Below are 27,036 nucleotides of genomic sequence, written 5' to 3'. Positions count from 1 at the left end.
TTTTCCATTCTTAAATATCCCCTCTGTAGAAAGAATTTAAAAGTACAACTCTCACAGTCAGTCCGTAGAGCGCTCTAAAAAGTGCTCTCCGTGGCAGAAAGCTCGTTTATTGTCTAATAACTATTTATTAGGCATCTAATTTGCAGCTCTTGTCTTCCAAAAGCTTCTTTAAAATAAGCTGTGTGGTGCTATGCCTCAGACAGCTGTTAACTAGCTACGTAACAAGATGGCCACCGACGTAACACGCCTCACTGAACTTCTTGTCCTTCTTTTGTGTCCATTGATCTGGGTTCTGCCTCAGTCTATTGACGTACAGGGCCAATCCCGTCCCGTCCGTTTGAGCACCCGTAGCACTGACAGCGGTGACGTGTGCTGCAGGCATGGAGCCGGTGTTGTATGTCATAGCAGCGCTGGTTCTGGCCGCGCTCCTCTTCTTCGTTACCCGCAGCCGTGGCCAGGGGCAGGCAGGTGAGAGGCCGAAGCAGCAGTATCTGCTTTTTTACCTCTAAAGCACGCACGTAACCCGCTGAGAGCACTAGGGCAGGCGTCTGCTGTTTTTCTCTTGCAATAGTCGTGTACTTTGAAGCAGTAGGAACTCGGAAACCGACGTAGGACTAGCTTTCCCTCTACTGTTTATAGTAAGCGTGGTGGCCATATTGGAGTAGTTGTTTTTAGTGAGGTAATAGTTTCTAAAAACATTTGGAACATCTAGCTTTTGTATTATAATAATGCAGAGTTTATATAAAGTTTACTCCCCCTATCTGGGGCACTAAAGCACTTGCCTGCATGGGTGTGCAGGGTGTGTGGTTAGAAGGATATTTGTTTTGGTCCTATGTGGGAACTGATTCCTTGTCGTCTGTGAGGACCACTTAGAGAGGGGGTTATCTCATTACGGGACGAAGGGTCGACTCTAGGCATGGGGGAGCTGGTCCCAGGCGGAGGCTACCAGTCTTCCGAGGGGCAAAAATAACTTTCTGTGTGAAATTCCTGCAAACACCAACGCCCCACTTCCTTGGCTCCAGTGATTCAGTTTAAAGTGTTTCTAATTGTTTTTAAAGTGCTGCAGTTGCTGTTTTTGGTTCCTAGTGCTTTGGAGCAGAAATGAATTACAATTTATCATACGTGTGTAGCTTAGCAAGTCAAACACTGGTACTGAATACCAAATTAAATGCAACAACATACCTTGCTAACCAAGATAGCATAGTTAAAAAAAACATACAGTCAGTGTCAGCCAAAAGAACACCAGATATTGTTATACTTGAAACATATAAAAATTAATTAGATACATAGGTTGCTCAAGGAAGGGAGGGAAATTTAGAAGTGCTGGTGAAAAGGGTAGAAGGGATGAGTAGTCACAGATATTCAGGAGGTATACATTTTTATACATTGGCAATGGACTGATAAAAAGACCAGTACAGCAGACCTGTCCTAAACAATTTATTTATTGCATTTTTTATATATATATTTTGAAAAATGCAACATTAAGTAAAGGTAATGGACAGAGGGACAGGTCCTATCTGGGTGGGGTGTTTCGACGTTTCGACTCGGCTTGTGCTTAGATGGTAATTTGAACCTCTGCTGCGAGTCAACCTAATACTGGTGCCAGAAGGGCATCCCAGGTAATGCACTTTTGCGTGAGTAGTAGCCCAGTCAGAGTGTTCTAAGAGCGGTGAGTGAAATCCACTTCTGAGGGCCCACCATGTGAAGTTCTCAGGGATAATTAAAACCGTGGATGAAATTAGATTGGTCGGACATCCGAATGAATCTGTCCAGACCTTGTTAATTGCCGATGCCAGGCACCACACGCCTCGTGAGAAGCCTTCTGCCACGTTCAAGGACGAGTTGCGTTCAGGGGGTTGTTGCATTTAATTTGGTATTCAGTACCAGTGTTTGACTTGCTAAGCTACACACGTATGATAAATTATAATTTATTTCTGCTCCAAAGCAGTCACGGACCATCTATTTTATTATCGCATTGCAACCAGGTCCGTTGGCGATTTATTGGGTTTCAGTGTAATTATAAGTGACACTTCAATGACTATGAGTGACACTTTCTCGCAAGTAAAATCAAGCAATGAAGACGAAGGAAACATACAAATATTCAAAATGACTTCCCACTGAGCAATGAAAAACTCTAATAATATCTTTAAACTGCTGCAAAGCACCAAACATGGAAGGACACTAATGGGAGACAGAATGCATGACTGCAGTCCTCGGTAACGGAGGGCAGGCAGGCACTGCAGGTCCTCAGAAAACTATCTTAGCTGCACCATGCAGACTGTGTGATATTGATATAGAGTACACCGGGTTGATTGGGGTTGGTCGGAGCAATTGCCACTGGAGGAAGCAACAGGATGTTGTTTAGCAGTGACAGAGAGAGCCCTGTGATAACTCTGTTGTGCCTTTCTCTGCCTGGATAATCTGGATTAAAGACCGCTCCTAATATCTTTTTTCATGCAAGTTTCATTTTTTCAGAACTTATTCCTGTATTCAGCCTTTCTCATACAGACTGCAGTGCAAAGTGAGAACGCTTTTGACAATCGGTTTCACCAATATTCCTTTTTCTTTACAGACTCAAAATGTTGAAACATTCTTGATGGCTGCAGAAGTAGTTACCAATTTAAACCAGTGCCACTCATTAAGACCAATAATGTAACTCAATTCGGATAATATCATTAGAGGTAAATATTTGGTCAAAGGGCGAAAAATATACCTCAAAACAAATGCACAGTGCTGCTCTTAATAGGACATAATTTTTTTTTACAGACCTTTTCATTTTTACGGTCCCAGGATGGCCGATGTTCCCAGAGCTGCAGCAGTGCTCTCTTTTGCTTCTGATCACGTACAGAGGGCGGGCAAAGTTTAACCAAAGTTTTAGCCTTAAAAGAAATATGTAAGCAGTATGTATGGGGCAAGCCGGCTCCTTGGGTGTGAGCTAGAACATAATAGAAGAGCAGCAAACAGTGTCAGAGAACAGATAGTCATTATGTTGTCGGAGGGGCGGGTGTGGTCAGGAGCACGAGAGCCATGTTAAAGATAAACTCTCGCCTGACTTCCCCGTTGTTCATGCCACAGCAAAAACAAAACCATTTAGATACTGCACCATGTCTGCTTTGCTACACAGGCCCGCCTGCGAGGCCTACAGCTCCAACTTATGTGAGCGGACACGAGTTGGCCAGGTGCTAACCAGCTGGGAAACCAGCTACGACCAGGCAAGCCCTTGCTCGTTACCCCATAAACAACAAGATGCCAGTTCAGACTACCTGATAGTTCCGACGGGCGTGCTTGGTGAAGACACAGGATACACGGGTTGCGGAGGTCAGGGGCCTGATCTCAGGAATTGCCCCCCACTTGTGGCTGACCGCGCTAACCAAAACAAACTTAAACACATTAATAAACAAGTGAAGGCGTGCATGCCAGTCTAATCTGCTTGCCTTTGTGTCACCAGGGCTAGACTGGGCACTTACTTTTTTTCTGAGTCAAGAGGGTCGGCAGGAGCCAGCTAGTGGTGTCCTCCAGCCACAGCAAGCCGACTCGTACCTCGCCCACAGCAATGCCGGCCACCGGGCATGATACAGGCTGCCTCAGACAGGCAGGTGTGTTCAAGGAAGCTAGGAACCACACTGCGGCAGTAAGGCAGTCGGCTGTGGTGCAGTCAGCCGTCGGTCATACATGCCTCCCCAGTCCCGCTTCCTGAATCCTCGCTTCCTTCCAGGAGGTGAGGTCACATCGCCCTCGCGGCACCACAGCCAGTTATCACACAACCACTGGGGCAGGCCCAGCCCAGGTGTCTCTGTATAATTTGGCACAGCACTAACTTGTCAGGGTGACATCAGGCCTGACCTAGCTGTAATCAGTGAGTGACTCAGCCGCGCCGGGCGGGAATTTCAATGCAGCAGGCTAAAAAGATACATTGTAGCAGCAGTGCACAAGAATGTGCTGGTGGCAGCGCCCCGGCCTGAAAGTCTGCGGGGAGCAGCAGAGCTGGCGCATGCCACAGGTGCGCGCCCTAGCAGCCTGGCGTTGCCAGTTTCTCTCAGTGCTGATTATAGCAGAGAGTCAGTGGCATTAAAATGCGTGTGTTGGAAAACGAGGCAGCATCTTTGAGGCCTGCACAAATAACATAACACATTTGTCCTTCACTGGGAATCAAACACACTCGGGCAGCGCCTGACTCTCAGAGGGTAGCTTTGCAGAGCAGTCTGGACGTGAAGAATTCCCCCTGCCACGAGCCTATGGGGCACCGCTCCTGAGACACACGAGTGAGTGTCATGCCCAAAGGCCTTTCTTCTTACCGATCTTTTTTGTCTGAAGGTGTATTTTAATGTATTTATTTCACAAACGGGCACTTGTTCAATTATTTTCATGGGAGTCCCTCTTGGCTCATTTATCATAACAGATAATGTGTGCCTTGATGAGGTCGATATCCCTAAGATGGATATAACGCCAGAAACGCTGCGAAGTTGATGCAGATGTTATTGTAGGCACATGGTTTTTGTGAATATTATTGGGTGGAATTAGCTAATTAACATTATTGGGTGGTATATATTGAATATCACGATGTTACCACTTTTTCTGACTATTCGGTGGGTTCTGCTTTTTATACTTTCTTGGCAATAATTGTTTTTTGTCAATGACAGTCAGATTGGGAAATGTTTAGTAGTTTACCTCTTCTTCTTTTTCTTGTTTATTGATACATTACAGATATTCCATCCCTCACTCTTTGGAGAGGACGCACTAGGAAGTACCTGTGCATCGGTTACATTCAAGTTTGTAATCCGTTTTTTTGCCCCGCCCCAGTTGGTTTTGGTGCCTTAGTGTGCACCAGCCACGAGGCGAGGACTGGTTTGGTCCTGATGAATGCTGAGCTGAATAGTAGCTCCTTATAGCAGAAACATGTCGACCTTTGTTGTTTTTTCTTGTATAGGGCTTCTTGGTTCAAACTAACACAACCATCTGTATGTCCGTTTTTCACTAATGTTTTTAATGGAGTTAGAACTATCCCTTCATTAAAAGAATTTCTCTGATATGGGGAGTAGTCCATACTCCTTTTAATTCACTTTTTCATCACTGTTGGATACTATATCACGCATTCCATAAGAACCCAATGAAGACAACTGGCAACCGACTTTCAGTTGTTGCCTGAGGGTTGTTTTTCCACACAGTGCATCCAAAACCTACCGGATTTCTGTCTTTTCTTTTCTTTGTACTTTGGTGGTAGTAATTGAACTACTTTACTGCCTTTTCTTCTGTACTTGAGTCTTTGTTGTCACTCTTTTTTTGATTCTGATTTAGCAATTTAAAGGGGTATAAGAGTGGCCTTCTGACCCTTTCTCTCTTGTTGTTTACGTGAGCTAGTAATCGTCATTTGCAGGTGCGCAAACATAACACTCAATAATTGATTGTCCCGTCTGTACTTTGCTTTATAAAAGTAAGAGTACATTTATTAAACACACACACCACTCAATACTATACACCAATTTATAAATATACATAAGCTGACGGAATTACTTTGTGACATTGCATCCTCCGGCAGGGGGTTGGGGTCTAGTACCACCACTCCCATGTATGCACATCATCTTGCCCCCAATGCACTGAATTGGTCTTAACCTGGAGCAAGGGCCCTGCGCACTGGCACCATCTCCTACTGACCATACAGTATGCACCTCTACATCTTAAGGGCTAATAGTCTGGGGTCTTCACCTAAGCGCAGCAGCAAGAATATTTACGCACACTTTGGAATGACAGTACTCAGCACATTAGAATATCATTAAAATGCATTGCTATTACTGCCCCTAAAGGCATCACAGATAAAATTACAGGTTTAAGTAATTACAGTTAGACACCCTTAGCAAGAATTTTTAGCCACTTAAATCCACTTTGCTTATGACATCACCTTGCACCAGCACTTCACATTTAACAGGTGAAATAAATTCAGTCTCTCTAAACGAAATAACTATTAGTAAATGCATTTCAATGCAATTACACCTCTTCACCTCCAGGGGATGCCCTTCTCCAGACACCCCCAACTCAGCCCTTCACTCCTTGATACAATTAGCAAAACACCCTCAGCTGAAGAACAAAAGTTCCAGCCCAGAAGGTGTTAAATGCAGGTTGGGCCTTGGAGGGGTTGATTCCTTTAAATCCCCAAGACACTTGGGGTGGGACTTTTCTCTTCGTGCAGGGGAGAGACTGCGCTTTTCTAGCAGCTCCCCCAGCACCCTTTTTACCATTGAGGGTAACCTCCCTTTTCCGGGGGTCACCAGTATCCAAGACAGCAGAGTTCCTAATGCCTTGCAAGGCATTCTGGGGCGCTCCATGCCGATCTCCCCACATATTAAATGAGCGGCTCTCCCGCTGTGCCTCGATGTGTGCCCCACGCTGCTGCGGATTTTGGTGGGAGGGTCCGGCCCCACCCGGACTCTCAGGTCAGTCATTCGGCTCGGGGAGCCCACCCCCGGCCGATCCGCTGATTTTCTGGGGCCCGGTCCCGCCCGGGCCTCTGGCACCTCTCTCGCTCCTCTTGGGGGCGGGGGAGGGGGGCCCGGTCCCCTAAGGGACCCTTGCATGCCCAATCGTTGAAGGGCAGCATAAGGAGCCCACCCCCGGCTGCCCCCACCGGCTCCCCGCCCGGCCAGCACCCTCGCGTGCTGCCGCGGGAGCTGGCCACTCAGTACTGGTCTGCCCGCTTTGACGGGCAAACTCCCGAGGCTTCTCCGGCCCTCGGGGGAAGTGCGGCTGCACTCCCCCAGCATTGTCCTCCGTGTCGGGCCCCAGGGATGGGGTCCCAAGCCTCTCTACATCTTCGGGGGAGTGCGGCGGCAGTCCCCCACCTCGGCCTCACTTCAGGGCCCAGGGATGGGGTCCCGGGCCCCCTCCATGACTTCGGGGCCCGGGGGATGGGGTCCCGGGCCCCTTGACATCTTCGAGGGGACGCGACGGCGCTCCCCCGCATCCCGTCTCGGCGGGGGGCCAGGGTGGACTTCACAGGGGCGGCGCGACTGCACTCTCCCGCCCCCCTCCTTCACATCACCTGGGGCCAGGGTGGGCTCTTGGCCCCCTTCTGGCATCTTCACGGGGATGTGACGGCGCCCCCCGCTTTGCTTCCTCCTAGGGCAGCCCCCGGGACCTGACCCACCCGGGGACATCTCTGAGACCGGCAGCGGAGCCCCACGCGCTTCGTTGTCGGTCTTCTTAGGGGTCAAAGGTCCCCTACCTTCCAGGGGCCCTATCTCAGCCCCCGGGGGTCCGATCTGCCCCATTCCCGCGTCTTCTCGCTCCTGGTGGCGTCCGCCAGCCACTGGGAGCACTCTCCTTCGCTTTCCCCGTCTCCAAGGGGGTGTATTTTGCAAGGAGCGGTCTTCTCTGGCGCCCTGAGCCAGCCTTTCGCCTGGCTTGCCTCCTGGGCCTCTCTTCTCCTTGCGCAGAGGCCACTGCTTCTGCGCACCGGTCCTGAGATCTTCTTATGGCGCTGTTAGGGCCCTGGGGGGCAATCAGGGGGTACCTCCTTCCAACTGCCCATTGCCAGGCTCCAGCACTTTTTGCCTCCGCAGACCACACCCTAAAGAGAGCTTCTCTTCCTGTGCAAGTACTTTTTAAAAGTTGAGTAGGGGGCTGGCAGGAAGTCTCTGTGTGTCCTATCAAACAGTGACACATCACTTCCCTGCCCCTGCTCCCTCTTTCTTATCCAGCCCCTGGGTTTTTCAAACATAGCGTCGTCCAGTGTCTCTGGCCACATGGCTTCTGAAACCCAACTCCTTCCCCCCCCATACTGCCTTGGTTCAGCTTGGGTCCTGGCAGCCAGCGACAGCAGTTGATGGATTGGCTGGTAGCTCGACCTATCTTTTCTCCTTGGGGGGGAAGATCTTCGCTTGGGGAAAAAAAGGTCATTAATCTAACCTGCCATGGCCAGACCCCAGCCAGGGACCCGGAGAAATAGGACATTTCTGGACGACCCAAAAGCAGTACAAATATGACTTTGAACTCTGCAGTATACTTATTTTCACATCTGCTACACTAGCCTTTAGTGCGTGTCTGAAATCTGTAGGTCTCGTTGAAGTCATTTTAGCCATAGGCCCCACATCCCACTAGGGGAATATTGAAGTGAAAACACAGAAAAACACACTGACTTTCCCTGGCATGTTTCTTTCCAGTGCATAAAGCCTCTTCCATGTCACCACCCAATTCTGCATAAGTCCTGCCACACCATTCACTCTGTAGCTGCTCCTGGACTGCACACGCTAGGAATCTCCCCTGCGCAGCCCCTACACGTGTGCACACACATGTACACCCGTATCTGCATGTAACCAGCATGGTGCCCCATACTCCAGCTGCTGCGCAGCGGCCTAGTCAAGCCAGTGGTACACCAGTAAAATCTCCATGCACTCTCCTTCATTATGAGTTCACTGTAGGTGAGTCCCAGATTATGAGGCTCCCCCACAGTAAAAGCTAAACAATTAGGTGCTCAAAAAGTGAAAAAAAACGTGCGGCCCCTAGTGTCAGAACCACCTTCTAACAACGTGACAATGCATTTCAGTGCGGTGATGCGGCACACCACACAGGAATGCGGTAGTGTCATGCCTGATGCCTGATACTTGGCAGGACTGCAGAGTTAAGGTGATTCAGGTGAGCTGGGGGAGGCACATAGATGTGTGTTTAGAGTCCAGTCTCTGCTTTGATATATATAGCCAGGGACTCACCTATGAAGAGGGGTTCGCTGCTGCATCATTTTATTCACCTGTATTTAAAGGGCAGTGGTCCCAAGACCATAGATGTCACAAACAGTGTACAAATACATCAGATGATCTGTTTATTCAGTTGTATATAAATAAGAGTGTGACGAAACATTGGGTGTGGGTTGAGAAACATGCTTGTGCTCTCATACAAGTGATACACACGTGTGACAATACGTAATCAAGGGCGTTTATCAAGTAAGAACAACACATCCCATTTTATTCCTATGTACAGTCATATTGGGTCCATAGAGCTAGTCGACGTTCCTATGCTTTAGACAGCTAGAAGTATCATTATCAGGACTCTTAAGAATACATGAACCTGAGAAAAATAGAGAAGTGTAAGAGAGCACAGAATATATAGTGTTAAGAGTATAGAAGGCCACTGTACGGGATTCCAATGTCTACAATGAGAGAATACTCACTGGGCACTAATCAAACATTGCTAAAGGAACCGATTGGCTGAATTCAGCCACACCTATAGATTCAAATTACACAAGCCCTCAGTCAAAATGCCTGGAAAAAAAATGGAGTGGGAAAGGGTATTTAGTGAATGGGATTAGAGAAAATCTCAATTGTCTCAAAATTACCTGTCCTAGGATTGTATAGGCTTGCAAAGTCGTCATCATTTACCAGGGTAGTTCGGTCCTGGTCTAGGGGGATCTAAAATGAGGTGTCAGAAAGTACGTAAGTACTGGTTGTTAAAGAAATTATAGAGGAATGAATGCCCTATCATAAGGGCATTTTAATCACCAGAAGTGAGGGCAGCACATTTCTTTCCCCTACAGGGCGCAATTGGATTAAGTGCCGCTCTGATGGGAAACAGCACTAAGTAGTGTGATGTATGTGGTAGTGTGAGAGATAGGCATGCAGATTATGGTTTTTAGTCGGCTGGCAGCTTTGAGCAGCTCTGCAGGTCCCTGTATGGTATTTTTTTATTTTCATAGTCTGGTTACTGCACTAAGTTGTGCATTTTGAGATATTTTATTTAAAATGTATGATCTTGTACAGGTTGGAGGAAGACGTGGATCAGAGATCTGCTGCAATGTACAATGTTACTATAATTCCATATCTGATTGCCATTGTGAGATTGCAAACAATGGTTATATGTATCTAGTTGGGACCTGCAGTGGTGAACAAAATTGAAGATCTCTGTTGGCCAGCAGCATGTGACAAATCTCTTCTGACATTCCATGACTGTTCAGTTTTTATGGGTGGTTTATTACTGTGGACTGGTATAGTACTGGGTGATGGACATGCCCCTTTGCAGTTATGTCTCATGTTATCTTGAAACTGTCAAGCAACATAAGGAAGTGATTATACAGTCTGTATAGTTGACTGTCCAACCACTGAGTCTTAGTGTAAGTGTGTTAAATATTGTATTGTATTGTATTTTAATGGTATTTATTTTGCACTTACAAGCCCTGAAAAAGTATTGGAGCACTTTGTCGGGCAGCACGCAGCTCCGGAATCCAGGCTTAGTGAGATTATTTTGTTATTTTGTTTTTGGTTATTGAGATTAGTCTTGCACTCCTAAGGAAATCATGCCATGTAATTTACTCCAGTTTCTATGTTGTAGATTAAATGAATAGGAGTTGGGCGTGATCTTTAGTGGAAAAGGGCGATGTGTGAATTCATGCCTTGGTTGGCAGTATTTAATAGATGAGCTACAGGCCATTAGGTATGTTTAGGTTGCTTGGTATATGACTCTGAAAGGAGAGGTTGTGATGTTTGAAATGAGGTGTGTGAAATGTATAGAGATACAATAATAGGTATTTAGGCAAACATGCTTGTGACTAGGAGTTGGCTGTGCTCAGAGGTTGGAGGCATGCAGAGACTGAAAACAAAGGAAACAGCCAATCAAAAGAAAAAGAAGAGTCGACAATCAGAAGTTTTTAGTCATAGTAAGATTTCATGCAGGGGTTTTAAAAAATATTGTGGAGGCTTCTTGAGGTTGCCTACAAAACTGTAGAATATAACCATATTATTTGCATGCGTGCAGTCTTATGTAGGCCATTAAAAGACTAGCGCATGCACACACCACCATCACCTGAAGTTAAATACATTTAAAATGTATGTGGTTTCCTTTTCCCATAAATCGGATGATAGGAATATAGGTATGTGTACTTTCAATGTTTGTGCTTATGATGCTCTTCCCCCTTTCCTTCTTATGATCAGGGTGGGTTGAAGGCTAATAGTCTGTTTTAATGAATTTGTGTAAAGTAATGCTTCACATGGCAGGTAACACTGGGCTGTCTCCGGCTAAAGCACCTACAACACAAGCACAATAAAATATGGGCTCTTGCATTTAACTGCCATTCAGCCTTCCTGTTGCAGAAATCAGACACACAAGGGGAAGACACTGCCTAGCAACTTCCTCACCTGAGCAATAGAAGGTAGAGCCCCCCGCCCCTTACCATCTACCAACCTGCAGGACTCCGGAAAAACAGCCCCTCCATAACAAGGCCCTTGTTGACTTTCTAAAAAGGAATCCTGTCTCTACACTCACTTCACTGTCTAGACTCTGCGTTCAGGCCATAGGAATACTGTGTCAGGAGGTAAGTGCATTTGTTTGTTCCCAGAAACGCTTTTTAGGTCGAGCGACCTATCTCAATGCGCATGCGCATTGAGCGGGAGTGAGCTATATAGGGGCTTATCGAGAGTTTACCGAACTGGCGATTCCACTGGCGATTCTATGCAGTGCATGTGAAAAGGAGCTCAATGCGCAAGCGCATTGACATAGAAAAGCGCGTGCACAGGAAAGACAGCCATCTGCCGCCAGCAGCTTCACTTCAAAGAGATCATTTCGCACTCTCAGGCATTTCTCCTCCCTAATTTATTCGCTGCCGACGGCCAGCCGTACTTTCACTTTGACGGCGCCAGGCCGTCTCTTGTTCTAGTCGAACACTTTTGGTAGCCATTATGATCACGTTTACACTATCGGCCACTCAGTGAAGGCTAATAATAGATCTCACATGGGTGCATGTCTCATTGCTATCAGCACTGCACTACTGCCTATACTCTGCATAATCTTTGTCTGTTATTGACTTATTGACAACACAACATTAGATCACACAGATTTGGTTCTGCTCACTGTTTTTAAAATATTTGTTATAGTCCGCATTAATACACAAGATATTGCACAGACCGCTTGGTTTGGGTGGAGCACGCCTAGAATTATTGTTCTATCAAAGATTGGTCACAATGTATCGAAGCAGACTTTCTTTGACTTAGCCTTTGACCTTTCTGCAGCCCTTGGTGTTAAGACACGGTATTGATGAAATATTCATGTAGTTACGTGCAGTCATTTGTATTGGTGCTCAATGTGCTTTCAGTCTCGTGTATATATGGGGCATTATTGCTTATTAGGACAGAGCTTTTTTTTTTTTTTTTTTTCTTCCTCCCCTGCATTTTGAAATATGTGGATTGTAGGTTACAACCATTCAGAGCGTGCAACATTGCCAACATTTGCTTAAGTGCCAATATATTAGTGTAGCAACACACTTACAAGGGCCAAAAGGCGAGACCTATTGGCAATGCCAATGCTTGTTTATTAATATTTTCCACCAACCACATGCCCCCTACTCCACACCGCACACAATGGTTTCCTAAATTATCATTTAAGCTTTAACGAAAGGTTGTATCTCCAAAGTGGTACACCAATCTATATTAATAGTCTATACTCCCACATGGTTAATTAGTTTCCATCTAACATTAAATAGACTTGTAAAAAACACATGAGGGTCAAATTCATGTTCATACATTTGTGTATACATTGGGTGAAAACGCAGTGTTCAGATAACCAGCTGTAACATTATCTTATTTACATTAGATAATGAATTGCTGGCGAATGGAAGAAGATGCATGGTAGGCCGCCTGAGTAGCTTTGTGTCACTTACAACTTCACAGGCTCAGTTGCCTTGTTCCAGCAGCACATAGTAGTATAGCACTCTCTGCCTTTGGCTTGTCTACTGTGACTGGCGGTATGCTCCAAGCAAGCCTCCCCGGCTTCAGTTGAAGACTTTCACACTATTTAGGTCTGTGGTGCTGATTGGATATCTTAGCTAAGGACGAACCTGGTAGGGGTATCTGATTTTTAAAGTTTAAGATGAAAACTGGAACCTAAAAGATCAGACCGCCAACTGCAGATATCTAGCTGCGCAAAACAGTGTCAACATTGAAAAGATGGCCGACCGTGATGGAGCACAGGTCGGATACAAGAAGTGGATTGGACCCAGTCAGCACTTATCTTCAGACTTAGAAGTCAAAATCGTCTGTGAATGTAGAGTTTAGAGGGGCAAGGCTGCAGTCAGTGTCTGAGGAGGAGGTGTTTTGTAGGAGCTGCATGGGGAAGTCGTGCCGAAGATTTCCATGTTCGATCGTAGGGCCTTATTTTGATGTTGGTGGGCCTGCCACCGACAGGCCATCGTTGGCAGGCCCATCGACATCTACAGAAGCGGTCCGACCCCCGGATTCTGCTCCAGCAGTCGGAAGCATTTGGCAAAGGGACCACACGCTCCTTTTCCGACGGGCTCCTAGAGCAGTCAGGACACAAGTTGGACAGTAATCCCTACAATAGGGGCAGTGCCTGCTCAGTTTTCCTCTACCTTTTCATGGCGGTCCAACCACCATGAAATGGCAGACGGGAAGGGTCTTTGGGTGGCCCTAGCAGGACCCCCGTCCCCCTGAGCCTCCGCTATGGCGCCTGGAGGTCCCATGTAGTGCCACCCCAAAACATCCAGGCACCATGTGCTAGGCACCACATGCATAGATGTTTGAAAATATGCAGTTTTCAATTGCAGCTTGTGCTGCGGCCCTTTTCTGGGCCGCAGCACAAGCTGCAATTGTAAAAGGCAGATTTCCGACCGTCATGCTGGCGGTTGCATTGAAATACGGGGGTGGAGCCGCTGACTACTAGTCAGGGTGGCTCCACTCCCACTGCGATGTCGGTCAGACGCTCGTCCAACTGACATCGTAATGAGCCTCTAAGTCTCTTTATTGGAAATCGAAAACATCCAGCGGGACGAAGCTGCAAGCTGTAGCCGACTGGGGCGCCACAAGGCCAAATAACTCTTTTGCGAAGGACCGCTGATGAGGATTTGCTGCTGTGGAGAAGAACATTGCGGGAGCTGCAGCAAAGTTAGGCTGACCAGCAATTCATCTTGGGTGGCTCGATCGGCAGCACAGTCCCAGTCTTCTCTTGGTCAAAGTTGAGTACCAAGTCTTTAATTTTGGCTATCTGGGCACCTTTAGCCCCTCCTGAAAGGGTCATGGGCTGGAGAAGCACCACTTGGAGGTTTGGGACTCACTCAACCCGGGTCCAAGTATGGGTTGAAGATAGTTGGATCCTTTTCTGTTTCAAGGCTCTGATCAGTGGAACAGGCCTCAAGCAGGAGGGCAGGTCTCTGAGGGTCTTTCCAGGTGCAGCAAAGCAGTCTTCTGAAGTACACAGCGGGCCACTGCAGCAGCAGCCCTCCGAGAGTCCTTTCGTAAACCCAGAAAGTGAACTGAAGAGTGAGGCTGAGGGACCTATTTGTAGACCATGTCCCTACTTTAAAGTTGGAGACGTTTTTTGAGAATTTCCTTTGATACGCTTGGAGTTTCCTGGCTACCCTGCCCTGGCTCCAATCTGACTGCATGAACAATGAAATAGTGTGAAGTCCTTTTTATGAAGGCTAGGCACAGCCTATTGACTTGTAAGTGCGACAGTGCCCACCTATTGACTTGTAAGTGCGACAGGACCTACCTGCCCCCCCCGCCCCCCACCGCCACCCCCTTCCTGCCAGTGATGGCCCATCCAGCAACACCTAAACTTTCTATTTTATTTCTGTCTGGGAGAAGTCAACAAAGCTCAACTGCCAACTACTCTCGTCATGTTACCCAGGCATAGGCTGAAGCCACAAAATAGCTAGGGCAGGAAAATGCCAACTTACTAAAAGTGTACAAACTTGAATATGCCTAGGCTGGAATTACTCGCCACACTATTTTCTTTTCAGGTTAATGATTTCCTGATACCTTTTAGCTTTTATTTTACAGTTTTTTATCACTTTTTTTCATCATGTCAAACACTTTTAGATCACATGCATCGAAGCGTGTATATGCCCGCTTGGGCTTTGTTCAAAACACAATAACAGTTATACTTTCACAAAAGTTTCACATTGTACAAAAAACATTAACTCGACATATATTGTCATGCAATACATATTCAACAAGAGTTTGGAATAAACTAATGATTTTAAAATAAACCAGTTTTGAACTTTACAAGAAAGAGTCTGTACTTCGTGTTACTTCTTAGATAAGACTCATGAATGCCCACATTACAAAAGGGGTGGTGCTCACTGCTTAATTTATCAAGAAATGTGCCAAGCTTAGTTATTGGTTGCCTCAGATTGCAGGTTTAACTTATGATTTCTTAGACTCCCTCGGAGTGGTAAAAAGTAGACTCATTTTGACCTCTTCGGTTCGAGGTTTCTGCCTGTTCCCAATTAAAAGTTAGCACTTATGAAGAGGAACATGGCATCCCAATGTTATACTATGGGAGAGGTAGCCCTCATAGTAGTGAAAAACGAAATTGTGAGCTTTTCACTACCAGTACATGTAAAACTTCAAAGTCCATGTCCAACCTTTTAATGACCGTGCACCCTTCCCTATGGGCTACCAAGGGTCTACCTTAGGGGTGATGTGAATGCAGTAAAAGAGGTTTTTGAATCTTGGCAAGAGGGTTATTTTGCCAAGTGGATTTGACAGTTTAAAATTGAATTAAGGCTACAATGGAAAATGTTTTATGGGGCTACCTAATAAGTGCTACAGGCCCACTTGAAGCTTTTAGTTTACAGGCCCTGTTTATATAGTATATCACTTACCTAGGGAGTTATAAGTAAATTAAATATGCCAGTCACGTGTTAGGAAGAGCACAAGCGCTTTAGCATTGGTTAGCAGTGGTAAAGTGCACAGAGTTCTAAGGCCAGCAAAAACAAATTTTGAAAAATAGGTAGGTGAAAGCAAAATGTTTGTGACGTAACCACCCTAAGGCTAACCGGTCTAACCACGACGACTTTTGATGTCACTCGGACTTTGTGCGTCTTGGCACTATTCAAACGTAAAACTTTAAAACTCCATATCTCTGGTTCATCTTATTAGATGATTGTCACTTTGGTGGTGTTTTGTTTATTACATGTTACTCTACTTAAGGATTTTTATAGTTTTGTTGTGTTTCATTAGGACCTAATTTCTGTTTTGTAACAGCATAAATACTTTACACATTGCCCTATGTTAAGCTTGTCTGCTCCGTACCATTGCTAAAAGGGGGTTCAGCACCGATGTATTTAGTGACTTCGAGGGTTTACCTTGACCAGTGTTATGATTAATCATTTAGGTGGGTATTCACGTTCCCCAAATAATTTTAGAAGACTCTATTAATGAGGCAAAGTGCATTGAAATGAATTCCTTGTGTCACTGGCAGCCAGTAGAGAGAGCGGTGGGTATCGCATGAATCTGTTCTGTACACCTGTATCATCCATCCGGATATGTAGACCTGCATCAGGCGTCCCATCCATAACACTAAACTCATCCATGCCTGGGACTGGTTGACCTTTTCTTACATGAAAGGGGTGGTACAAGTTTAATACAATACACCATAATATCTCGAGGCAGCTGAGTATTCATAATGTTTGATTTTTTTTTAAAATGAAAATTAATGAAATTACTGTGATTTGGTAACTCTCAAACCTTAACACTGCGGTACAACTGAGCACATAAGCACATTCGTATGCTACCACTGCGACAGTAAGGGTCACTCATACAATATCATTTGAATGTAATGTAATGAAAGGAATGCAATACTTAACATACTTGATTCCATTTGTAGTGTTTTTAAAATGTAACATTGCCAAGACAGCAGCACGTACTAGAGGCATGAAATCCACAGTCCCATTCAGCTGACACACAGTCAGGGCTCACTGAGATTGTATGGTTGCTTTTCAGTGGCACTATTCACTCACAATACTCTGCCATCTGGAACTCAGCTCAAACACATGGATCCTGATTGAGAATTGAATGGTGCAACGGGTTATGGGGAGTGGTGGTGGTGGTGGGGGGGGGGGGATGGCAAGACTACACATAATCGATGCTTCTGGTCCAGTTATAAGTTATTTGTTTTAGAACAGAGAATAACATGCAGAGGCCGTTTTGCGATAAAAATCCACATGATGGCCTTCTCTCCCCCATTCTTTGTGGAATGACAGGCTCTCTTTGGCTACTCTTTACCACTTGCAGGTAGTAAATGGAAACAGTGAGATCACTTCGGATTGGGTGTGGAGCAGGGCAGCTTTCCATATTCTCACTGTGACGTTAGAAGGGGTGTCAGCTGGGGGCCTGGCTTCGTTCCCGCAGCCCTTGCCAAATATGTACTTGATTTGACTGATCTGCTTTTCCAGTCTGGCAAATGTGGTCCAAGTGTTCCCGCACCCAGTAGATCCAGCTGCAGGAACACTAGACAGACTTCTTCGGATCAGGCAGAAATGTATCCTGCCTTAGAAGAACTGTCCTTAATCTTGTGAAAAACATGGTCCAAACGTCTGTATTTCTTTGTTGTTCTCTTGCTTATACTCTTTTTGGGTGTGATTGAGGTACATTTAGAAGTAAGCCATTTGACACCAGTCACCAAGAAGAATCCACTTTACCTATACTTTGTTTTGCCTATGGGTTGGAAGGAAGGAATAAGATGCCTGAAGGAGCCACCCTAGAAAAACTCCTTCTCCTACCACTACCAGTTTTGGGTCGCTACCACCCCTAGCTCCATCTTGAAAACAGATTTACTCATGCTTCTGACAGGAGTAAAATTAAATCCATTTTTAGAGTTGAAAACTTCCTGCAAATTCCTTGTGATCACCACAGATCTCGAGTTTGTGGGCATTTTCCTGCTTTGGAAAGTTTCTCCATCATTGAGCACCAAAGAAATGCCCAATGGGATTTCCTCACATGGATTTATTTTAAAGGTGAGCAAGTCTATTTACGAGTGCCAGTTGACACTCTGAATCTGAGGTTAATTCACACACTCTTAAAAGTGCTACTTGGTCAGTAGCTTTGTATTTCGAGCACTAGATGTTCAACGTTTTAAGAGAACAAGCAGCAAAGAACCTCACCCAGTGTATCACAAAGTGCGCCGATGCCATCACGTCCGTCAAGACAACCAAGGCCAAAAAACAAAGCAAAAGAGCAAGCTGGTTCTTCAAGGAACTGCATTCCACCAAATGCACCTGCCGGCAACTTGGAAAGAAGTTGCACATCAGCAAGAAAACAGAAGATCCCACCTCCTACAGAACTGCTCTCAGCCAGTACCACTTCGTCCTGAAAGAAACCAATAAGAATGCCCTAGTAGACCGCATCAAAGCCAGCGCAAACCACAGAAAAGTGCTCCTTGCCATTATGAAGGAGTTCACCATTCCCGCTGCAACCAAGAACATCATTCCCTCCCAGAAACTGTGCAAAGTCCTCACTGACTTCTTCCACAACAAGATTATGGCCATATACGAAAACTTCAATCGCCAACCCTGCGCCACAGACCGCATCAACCAGCTCCAACCCATGACCCCAAATGCTGAACACCTTTTCATCCACTGGGAACCCCTCACCATGGAAGACACTATTTCCACCATGAACTCCATGTACTTTGGGTCACCAACAGATCCATGCCCCCACCACATCTTCAACCTCCGAAGCAAGACAATCTGCATTGAGCTCAGGAAGGTCTTGAACACCTCCATCTCCATGGCCCCCTTTCCACAAGTACTGGAAACACGCTGAACTGAGGACCCTTTACAAAAAAACATCTGCCGACCCTACAGATTTAAAGAACTACTGCCCCATGTCACTGCTCGCCTACCTAGCAAAAGTCCTGGAGAAAACATTAAATCGGCAACTCCCCCAACACCTGGAAGACCGCAACCTCCTGGACCCCTCCCAATCTGGATTTTGAGCTAACCACAGCACCGAGACAGCCTTGAACGCTGCCACAGACGATATCACAGCTCAGGTAAATAGTAGCACTCATCCTCCTGGACCTATCCGCCGTGCTTGACACAGTCTCCCACCACATCCTGATCAACAGACTCCACCACCTCGGAATTCAAGGAAACACCCTCAAACGGATCGCCTCGTACCTCACCGGCAGACCACAAATGATCCATCTCCCACCATTCACCTGGGATCCCAAGAAGATAGTCTGTGGAGTACCCAAAGGTTCGTCCCTCAGCCCGACTGAGGTACTGGGTTTTTAAGAACCGGCACCGAACCGGTAACCCAGCGGTGCCAGGGGATCAACACCCAGAGACCTCGGGTTCTCCTGAGTCAGACCTACAGAAACTCGGAGTCTTCCAGGTGAAGTCAAAGATTAGTTTATTGGCTGCAACCAAGGTGACAGGGTCCTAGAAGTACGATACGAGTATATTCAGGAGGCTGCACACTTTCACGAAGTTAGGCTTCTCTTCTTATACATAATATTCAGCCTTGGGCAAAACATTCCTTGGATTCGTGGTATTTCATTTATGGTTACTGATTACAAAAGAAAAGCAGAGTCATGATGACATGTACATATTTCACGTCGTGCTGCCCATAACAAATCATCCGGCAAGGCCCAACATTTCATCAGATATCGCTGGACCCCCAATAAAAATGGTCACCTCCCCATCATAAAGTAAGTGAAGAAAAGGAGTGGAGAAAGATGTGAGCGAGATATGGCAGGTGTGCGCGCTGAAATGGTTTTATGGCTGGTTGAGCTTAGATGCTATCTTGCTCGGCCACTGGGAGGGAACTGACCTAACGAGTTCGGCCTGGGGCAATGGTTCTAACTTGTACTGGGGTCAGGGAGAAGTCGATTAAGGAGTATGTGTCCTTGTGGAATCAAATTCAACTGGATTAAGGCCTATGTAAAGGGCAACATGCAGCTAAGGGTTTAGAAGGTAAATGACGATTTCGAGGTGAAATCGTCACTCGAATATGCCGAAAATACATGTACTTGATGTACTCGTCATTCTCGGTCTTTTGATACCAAATTCTCGAGTCCAGTACTAGAATATGAATCCAGATTTTTCAGAACCACACGACCCTCTTCAACACCTACATAACCCTCCTGGCCGACACCGTAGGAGCACACGGAGTCAACATTCCCTCTCTCTGTCCGAAGATCTCTCCACCACAAAAGCTAACTTCCATAGATGCATGAGGAATGTCAAGGATTGAATGAAGAATAACTGTCTCAAACTCAACTCTGGAAAAAAATGGAAGTCCTTATCTTTGTGAAAAAGGCCTTGCTGTGGAACGACTCATGGTGGCCTGCGGAGATCGCTACATCCCCCAACCCAACAGACCACACCATCAACCTCAGCATCATCCTAGACAACAAGCTATCCTTGCAGAAACAAGTCAACACAGTCTCTTCTTCCTGCTTTCACATCCTTCTCATGCTCCGCAAGATCTTCAGGTGGCTCCCAGTCAACACCAGAAGGACTGTGACGCAGGCCCTCATCACCAGCAGACAGTCTACATAGGAATCACTGCATGCCTCCTGAAGAGACTCCAAACAATACAGAACTCAGCGGCAAGGCTCATTCTCGACCTCCCCAGAAGAACCCATAGCACACCCCATCTCAAGAAACTACACTGGCTACTGACTCAGAAGAGCTGCAGATTCAAGATGCTGATCTACGCCAACAAGGCCCGGCACTGTAGTGTAGTTCCTATATTCCCAATAGGCTCTGCGCATTGGAATAATATAAACAGTAGTGTAGACGTAGGACTGAGGTCATCTAGGTCTCTACTGACTATATTAGACTTAATTAGTTTTGCCAGCTAGCTCAGAGGTCACTAGAAACTTTCTCGAATGTTCAAGAAGGAGTTAACTTTCCTGATTTAGACAAGAAGGGATTAGTTTCTGACAACCGCATAAACATGACCACTTTGCTCCCTCAGAATAAAGAGTATATCTCTAGAGTCGTGTGAAAACAATAGACAGCTATTTCACTCAGTCAATCGTGCATACTTAGTTTCATCAGAGTGCAGAGAAATAGAGAGACGGGCGTTTTCAATAAAAGGTGTTATTTATTGAGCAGTCTTCTTTCTCATGCAAGAGAAGTGAGTTGCCAAAATTGCAATACTTATCATGAAGTAAAGTGCGTACAGTAAAAGGAGTATTCTGAAGTAATACTGTTAAAGCATTGATATGGTTTCTTAGCCATATGATACTTTAAAATGGATAAAATATATACATACATAAAAACATTGACTAACGTACTCAACTGGTGCTTCTAAGATACACCTACCCCGGTATACCTGACCTAAGCCTAATACGTGGGAAGGAGTAAGTAAGTTGCAGTTTAAGTTAAGTTGGTTTTTGCCAAGAATCTGAATCAAGAATTCTCTTAAGGATTTAGTCAGCTCCGTACCTTGGTAATAGAATGTAGGAGGTCTTGTATTTCTCTCTCAGGACTCGATCTCACAGCAACCCGCAAGGGTGACTGGAAACACCGGAACTGGAATTTCTCGGCAGGAGAAAAGACAGCGCCTCTCTGTGCGTCAAATGGGAGGGTCGGCTTCCTTCGGCTCTTGCATCAGCTGGGCTTCGGGCAAGTAGATAGCCTCTCTGCTCCAAACCACCGTGTGTTTGCTTAAGGCAACGTTGGTATATTTATACCTGGAAGATGCCGAGTTTGACGTAAGGTTGGACATAAGACGTCACTAAGAACTAAAAGTTCTTTCTGGACTCCAGGAGTTCTTGTTCAAATCAAAACAAAAGCAGGGGGATTTCCCGGGCTGCTGGAGGCTTGGTTTGTTTAAAGAACGCGTTGTACTTTCTAGGAGTCTATGGGAGTAGCCTTGCCGTATTTGGACTGCATGGGCTATGACTAGATATGGACATGATTCATATGCCTTTATAAGGATATGTTTTGTTATAACCATATAAGGGCATGAAGCGGGGATATCTTGATTAGGGTCCTAGATAGATTCACAACAGCACAACCAAGAGTCAGCATACATCAACAAAATGCCTAACCTTCCACCAATTGTCCAGACTCCTCCACTCAGTCTCCCTCTCCATCGCAGACACCCCACGTATCTGGTGAGCCAACATCTGAGGACGCTCATTCTCGCACTTGGCAGCCATAGCTTGGCACAACCTCCTCCTGCACCTCAGGGCCGCACCGTCACTCCAGCAATTCAGAAGAGAGCTGAAGACCTGGTTGTTCGATTAATCACGTCCTCGCAGCAGCGAACAACTCCAGTGCCTCAACACATGGCGATTTAATGAAGGGAAACTGCCCTCTAAAAAATACACAGTCGGTTAAATATTGCTGTTTATTTTAGTTTGGATGATACAATGGCAGCTGTAGATGGAGTCAAAATAGGAAAAGCCCCTGGTCCCGATAAGATACCCGATGACCTACTAAAACATGATAAAACAGTATGAGCACCATACATAAATCTCTTATGTAGTGCTGTGGCTGCAGGAGCCCCTATATCGGAGTCTTGAAAAAGGGCAGAAATAATCCCAATTTTTTAAAAGGGCTATCGACAAGCTCCAGCCAATTATAGGCCTATAAGTCTAATAGATACCTTACAAAAGGTATATGCAAACAGATTCTATTTAAGCTCAACTGAATAGAAGAAAATAACATTCTATCACAGTATCAAGCCAGGTGGTTCAGAGTGAGAACAACCACAATAGATCAGGTCTTTAGACTTTTATGCATAGGCTGGAAATATACAAATTTAACGGGAGGACATCTGTACATAGCATTTATAGACATGAAGTCCGCCTTCGACCTTATCCCCAGGGACTCCCTCTGGAATGACCTTGAAATTGAGCGAGTCCCTGAAGATCTTCTCGTACAGATAATCAGGCTGCATGAAGATAATTATGCAAAAGTCAGATGGGGACCCAGGGGCAAACTATTGGAGGCGATTCCTATGAAAAGAGGAGTAAGGCAGGGATGTGTACTGGCACCCACTCTTTTCTCAGTATATGTAAATGATGTGAAACATCTACAAGTGTGTAAATATGACTCGCCAAAGCTAGGAGGGGTGCAGTACCAGCTCTACAATCCACTGATGATTCTATTTTCCTATCACAAACTCCAAAGGGATTACAAAACCTGCTGAACTCCTTCAGTGAATATTACGTCTCAAAAGGATCTTGAAATAAACTCTAACAAAACGAAATACATGGTAGTAAAACCTCATAAAGCTTTTAAGAAAAATATTATAGTTCAAAAACAAAAGCTACAATATGTATCCAATTTTAACTACCTTGGTAATACACTAGACACAAAATTGACATGGAATCCACACCTACACAAATGCAAGGCTACTGTGCTTCAAAATCCCATGCCAATATCGAAAAGGCATCAGGAAAGAGTATCCAAGGCAGTGTCCCTCGCCTTGGAGGTTTACAAGTACAGGGTACAATCCGCAACTCTTTATGGTGCAGAGCTCTTTGGGGCCACTTGGCATAACATGCTCACCGGGGAGGAAAACAAGTTCTTAAGAAGGCTACTACGCTGGCCTGTACGCACACCCATGATACCTATTATCCAGCACCTCAATGTAAAGCGTATATATCAAGAAGCCACATTGAGGCCCCTGTTATTCTGGGTCCGTTGGTGGACCATAGAAGAACTTAAAAACTATAAAGAGGGACTAATTGAGATCCTGGAACTCGATCACCATGCAACACTTCAATGGGTCAGACATGTACCAACATGGTTTTTCAAGCTAGGTCTTAACTACTTTTGGGAAGCTCCCAGTACATTAACCCCTTCATTGCTGACCACGTTCAGTGGACCTCGCGTGCACTACCTCGGTAGTGCTGCGCACGTCTGCTGAACGTTCCAGCCCCGCCCACTCAATAGAACGTTCCGGACCAGCGCGGAACGTTCAGCACAGCGGAGGGGTTAACAACACTCTCAAAAAAGCTTTTGAAAAATACATACTTGGCATACATACATAATAGTATCCATATCTGCTCCGAAGTCGGTAGACTAACATCTCAGTTACTATTGGTAAAACCGCTTCCTCTTTTTGAACAATATTTAGATGAAGTTCGACCGCAACTGGCCAAGTCACTATATATGAAGTTTCGCTTTGATGTCTTACAGGTCAATTGCAACACAGCTAAATGGCAACTTAACAACAGTGATGATAGAGAGGCCTATTGTAACCTGTGCCCACTCAATGCAGTAGAAAATAACCCCCATATATTATTCTTTTGCCCAGCATACGCCATCCCAAGGAAAACATTGATTAAACCCATCTGTCGAACTTTGGGAATCAGGTCACACTCAGAATTTTTAATACAGATGCAACTCAGAAAATTGGTTTTAGTATTAGTAGATATTTATTAGCTGGTTTTTTTTGTACGTAAGGGAAAAGGCATGTTATTTTAGTTACCAGGTGTCGGATTAAATCTTAAATACTATATGTTTTAATATGATATATTGCACCAGTATATACAAGGACTTTATTGCATTTGCACTTTATCATCTTTTGCTTGGAAATAGTATTCCGTCCCTAACCGAGCATTATGTAACTGCAATAGAACCAGAATTCATGTATTTTACTTAGAATCTATGCTTTTGTGATGTATTTTAAAACAAGTGATGTGTACATGATTGTCACTGGAGAGATGTGGGCATTTTTTATTATTGTATTGCATATGTATGAATTGTACAAATTTGCATCTTTATGGGTTTTTTAAACCGAATAAAGATTAAATGACGAAGTGCAGAGTCATTCAAGCCAAATAAGCAAGATGGCTCAGCGAGTAACACATGACTCTGACCTTTGCAAGGATCTGGAGAACACAAGTTCGAATTTGGAAAAAAACAGACTCTGAAATCCATTCTCCCAAGACTCCTCACAATGACAGAAGGGAGTTATGAATTCATCTATCTTTAGCCTCTCAGTTTTGGTTTTGCTTCTACATTGACCCAGCGTCTCTCCTTGATGATTGATGCGGTAAAGCTTCTGCGATGCAGTACATTTAACAGGTCAGTTGTGTTTGAGTATGCCAGTATGTGCTCACGCTCTGACGCAGTTTGAAAACACACCATTACCCTGAAATATCTTGTGTCTAGTTTCTTGTGTATTTTCTAGTAATCCTAGCCCGGTCTCCTCCCCTTGCTTCCAGGTTTAGCCGATGCGTACAAGTCCGATCTAAAATTTGCGCCCTACCACTTTTCAAATCTACCCGCCGCCACTGTAGGCTAAGGATTAACCCTGGGCGAAGTACTACGCTACGCTCGCGTAGTTTGCGAAGTTTGCGCTACTTCGCACTATGCAAATTGCACTTAGCACAGTGCAAACACACGTAGAGGTAATTTTTTGCTTGCTCGCGGTCCTCAACGTCAAGTTGGCGACCGCGAGCGAGCAAAATGACATCCCGGCTAGACTTTTTCCTCATTCGCGATCATCAACATCAAGTTGCCGATCGCTAGCGTGGAAAATAAACCTCCCAGCGAGAATCTCAACACGGGGAGGTCCGTTTTCTCATTGCGAGTGGTCGCGTATGCTCGCGATGAGAAACTACCAGTCCACGTTGAGAAAGCTGCAACTTGAGTGGAAATCTACTAGAACGGCAGAAAATGACTGCTTGCACTGTGCAAGATGCGGTAAGCACTGATTGCACAGTGCTGACAAGCATCCGGAACTGTCCAATCAGTGCGAACCGCATTTTGCACAGTGCACTACGCAGTTCGCGTAGCTCGCGTATTGCGAAGTTCACTTTGCGTAGCTACGCCCAGCGCTACTACGCCTAGGGTTACTAAGAATGGGGAATGGTACCCTTGTCGGCACCCTGTGGATTCTGTGCTTTTGATCTGTGATTGAATCTGCGTTCAGTAAATGGCTTTATGCTCTACTTTAGATGAGCCGGAACGTCCGCAGAATGCGGCTGCACCTGTGGCGAGGCCTCGGCCGCAAGTCGAAGAACGCGGAGAAGGGATGCCCAGGCGCCGGAACATGAACCGCGTCATCGCCCGGAGACGGGCTCAGCAGGTGGAGGAAGACGACGAAGGTGTGTATATCTGTACGGTTAAAAAAGAAATCTACTGAGACCTCTCTCCTATTGCATGCTGTACGCTTCAGATAGGACGTCAGATCCAGCCGTTAGTTATTAATAAATGAACAAACATACTAATGATTTCATTGGAAGTTCACTGGTCCGGATGTTCCTACTGCCTTGTATAATTGATTAATTGTGTTTTCTCACAGCACGAATCAGTATAATGTTTTTTACCACAGTGTTTCCATTTCTTTTACTGAAACATATGCCACGGTCGACAGAATAAAATGTGTATTTAATTAAAATGCAATGCACTGTTCTCGTATGCATGTTATGTATCATTCCACCACGCCCGCTGTACTTATGCGCGCACTCACTCTCCTCCATTTGGCATTCAAGGAAATGTTGCTTCGTTTTATGAACACTAGATGGCGGTCAAGTACAGATTCTGTCTGCGGGTTAAAGCTAAAAAAACGCGTTGACGGAATTCAACCCATGCAAGCAAGATACGCAGGTGTGGAAAACAGCCGCTTTTGTAAATAAAACGTGGATGAGTTATTCGCACATTTTAATAGGAATGTATGTGATGGGTTACTGACGCGTAGCCAGGCCAGTGCCGGGGTGTTTAACACCTTGTGGCACACAACGGGAAGATTTTACCCGTGCTTTTTAGTGTAAGATTTGAGAGAACAGCTACCCATAAATAATGTACCTCTAATAACGAAGAAGGCGATAACCGGTACCTCGGGGACAGTACCTAAAAATACCAGGCCACATGCAGGAAGACGCATGCCTATATTATGTGCATCATCTGAGCCCTACCAGGCTTGTGCAACCATGGGGCCCACGCCTCGTTTAGGTTTTTTTTGTGTATCTGGTGCACTCTTTGGACCGACGTTTTGCATCATCTCCTGTTTTCTGGATTAGTAGTCGAATACCTATTTTTCTCTGGGGCGTGTGATAAGGCAGTAATTACAGCGAGTTAGTCACCCACCATCTTCCACTGACTGCGAGCTTGTTACTACTGCGCCTGGTTTGCGGTGCTGGGGTCGATTACTAAAAAAAAGTTGCTTTCCCATAATTGACTGTCCAGTTTGTTCCCACTAATGTATGCTTAACTTTTTTCTTTCATAAATATTATTTTTGAATGATCATTTTTTTGTATTACCAAACTCTAGCAAAAAACGCGCCAGCTGAAGGTGCCTCATGAAGAGCCAGATTGAAACAGGTCAATGCTTTTTTTTTAGTGAG

General features: G+C 45.4%; 1 protein-coding gene across 1 annotated transcript in view; it reads left to right on the top strand.

The window, feature by feature from the left end:
• The first annotated feature begins 308 nt into the window (after positions 1 to 308).
• DDRGK1 (DDRGK domain containing 1) overlaps positions 309 to 27,036 on the top strand; it is a 140,170-nt gene continuing 113,442 nt past the window's right edge. The window contains exons 1-2 of the mRNA XM_078678711.1: positions 309 to 468; positions 25,648 to 25,797. Coding sequence (XP_078534837.1) covers positions 381 to 468; positions 25,648 to 25,797 — 238 coding nt within the window. The 5' untranslated portion in view covers positions 309 to 380. The remainder of the gene's footprint in view (positions 469 to 25,647; positions 25,798 to 27,036) is intronic.

This window comes from Lissotriton helveticus, chromosome 2_2 (genome assembly GCF_964261635.1).
Source record: "Lissotriton helveticus chromosome 2_2, aLisHel1.1, whole genome shotgun sequence".
Lineage (NCBI taxonomy): Eukaryota > Metazoa > Chordata > Amphibia > Caudata > Salamandridae > Lissotriton > Lissotriton helveticus.
The sequence above is the reverse complement of the archived record's forward strand: the minus strand, read 5'-3'. Positions and strand labels throughout refer to the sequence as shown.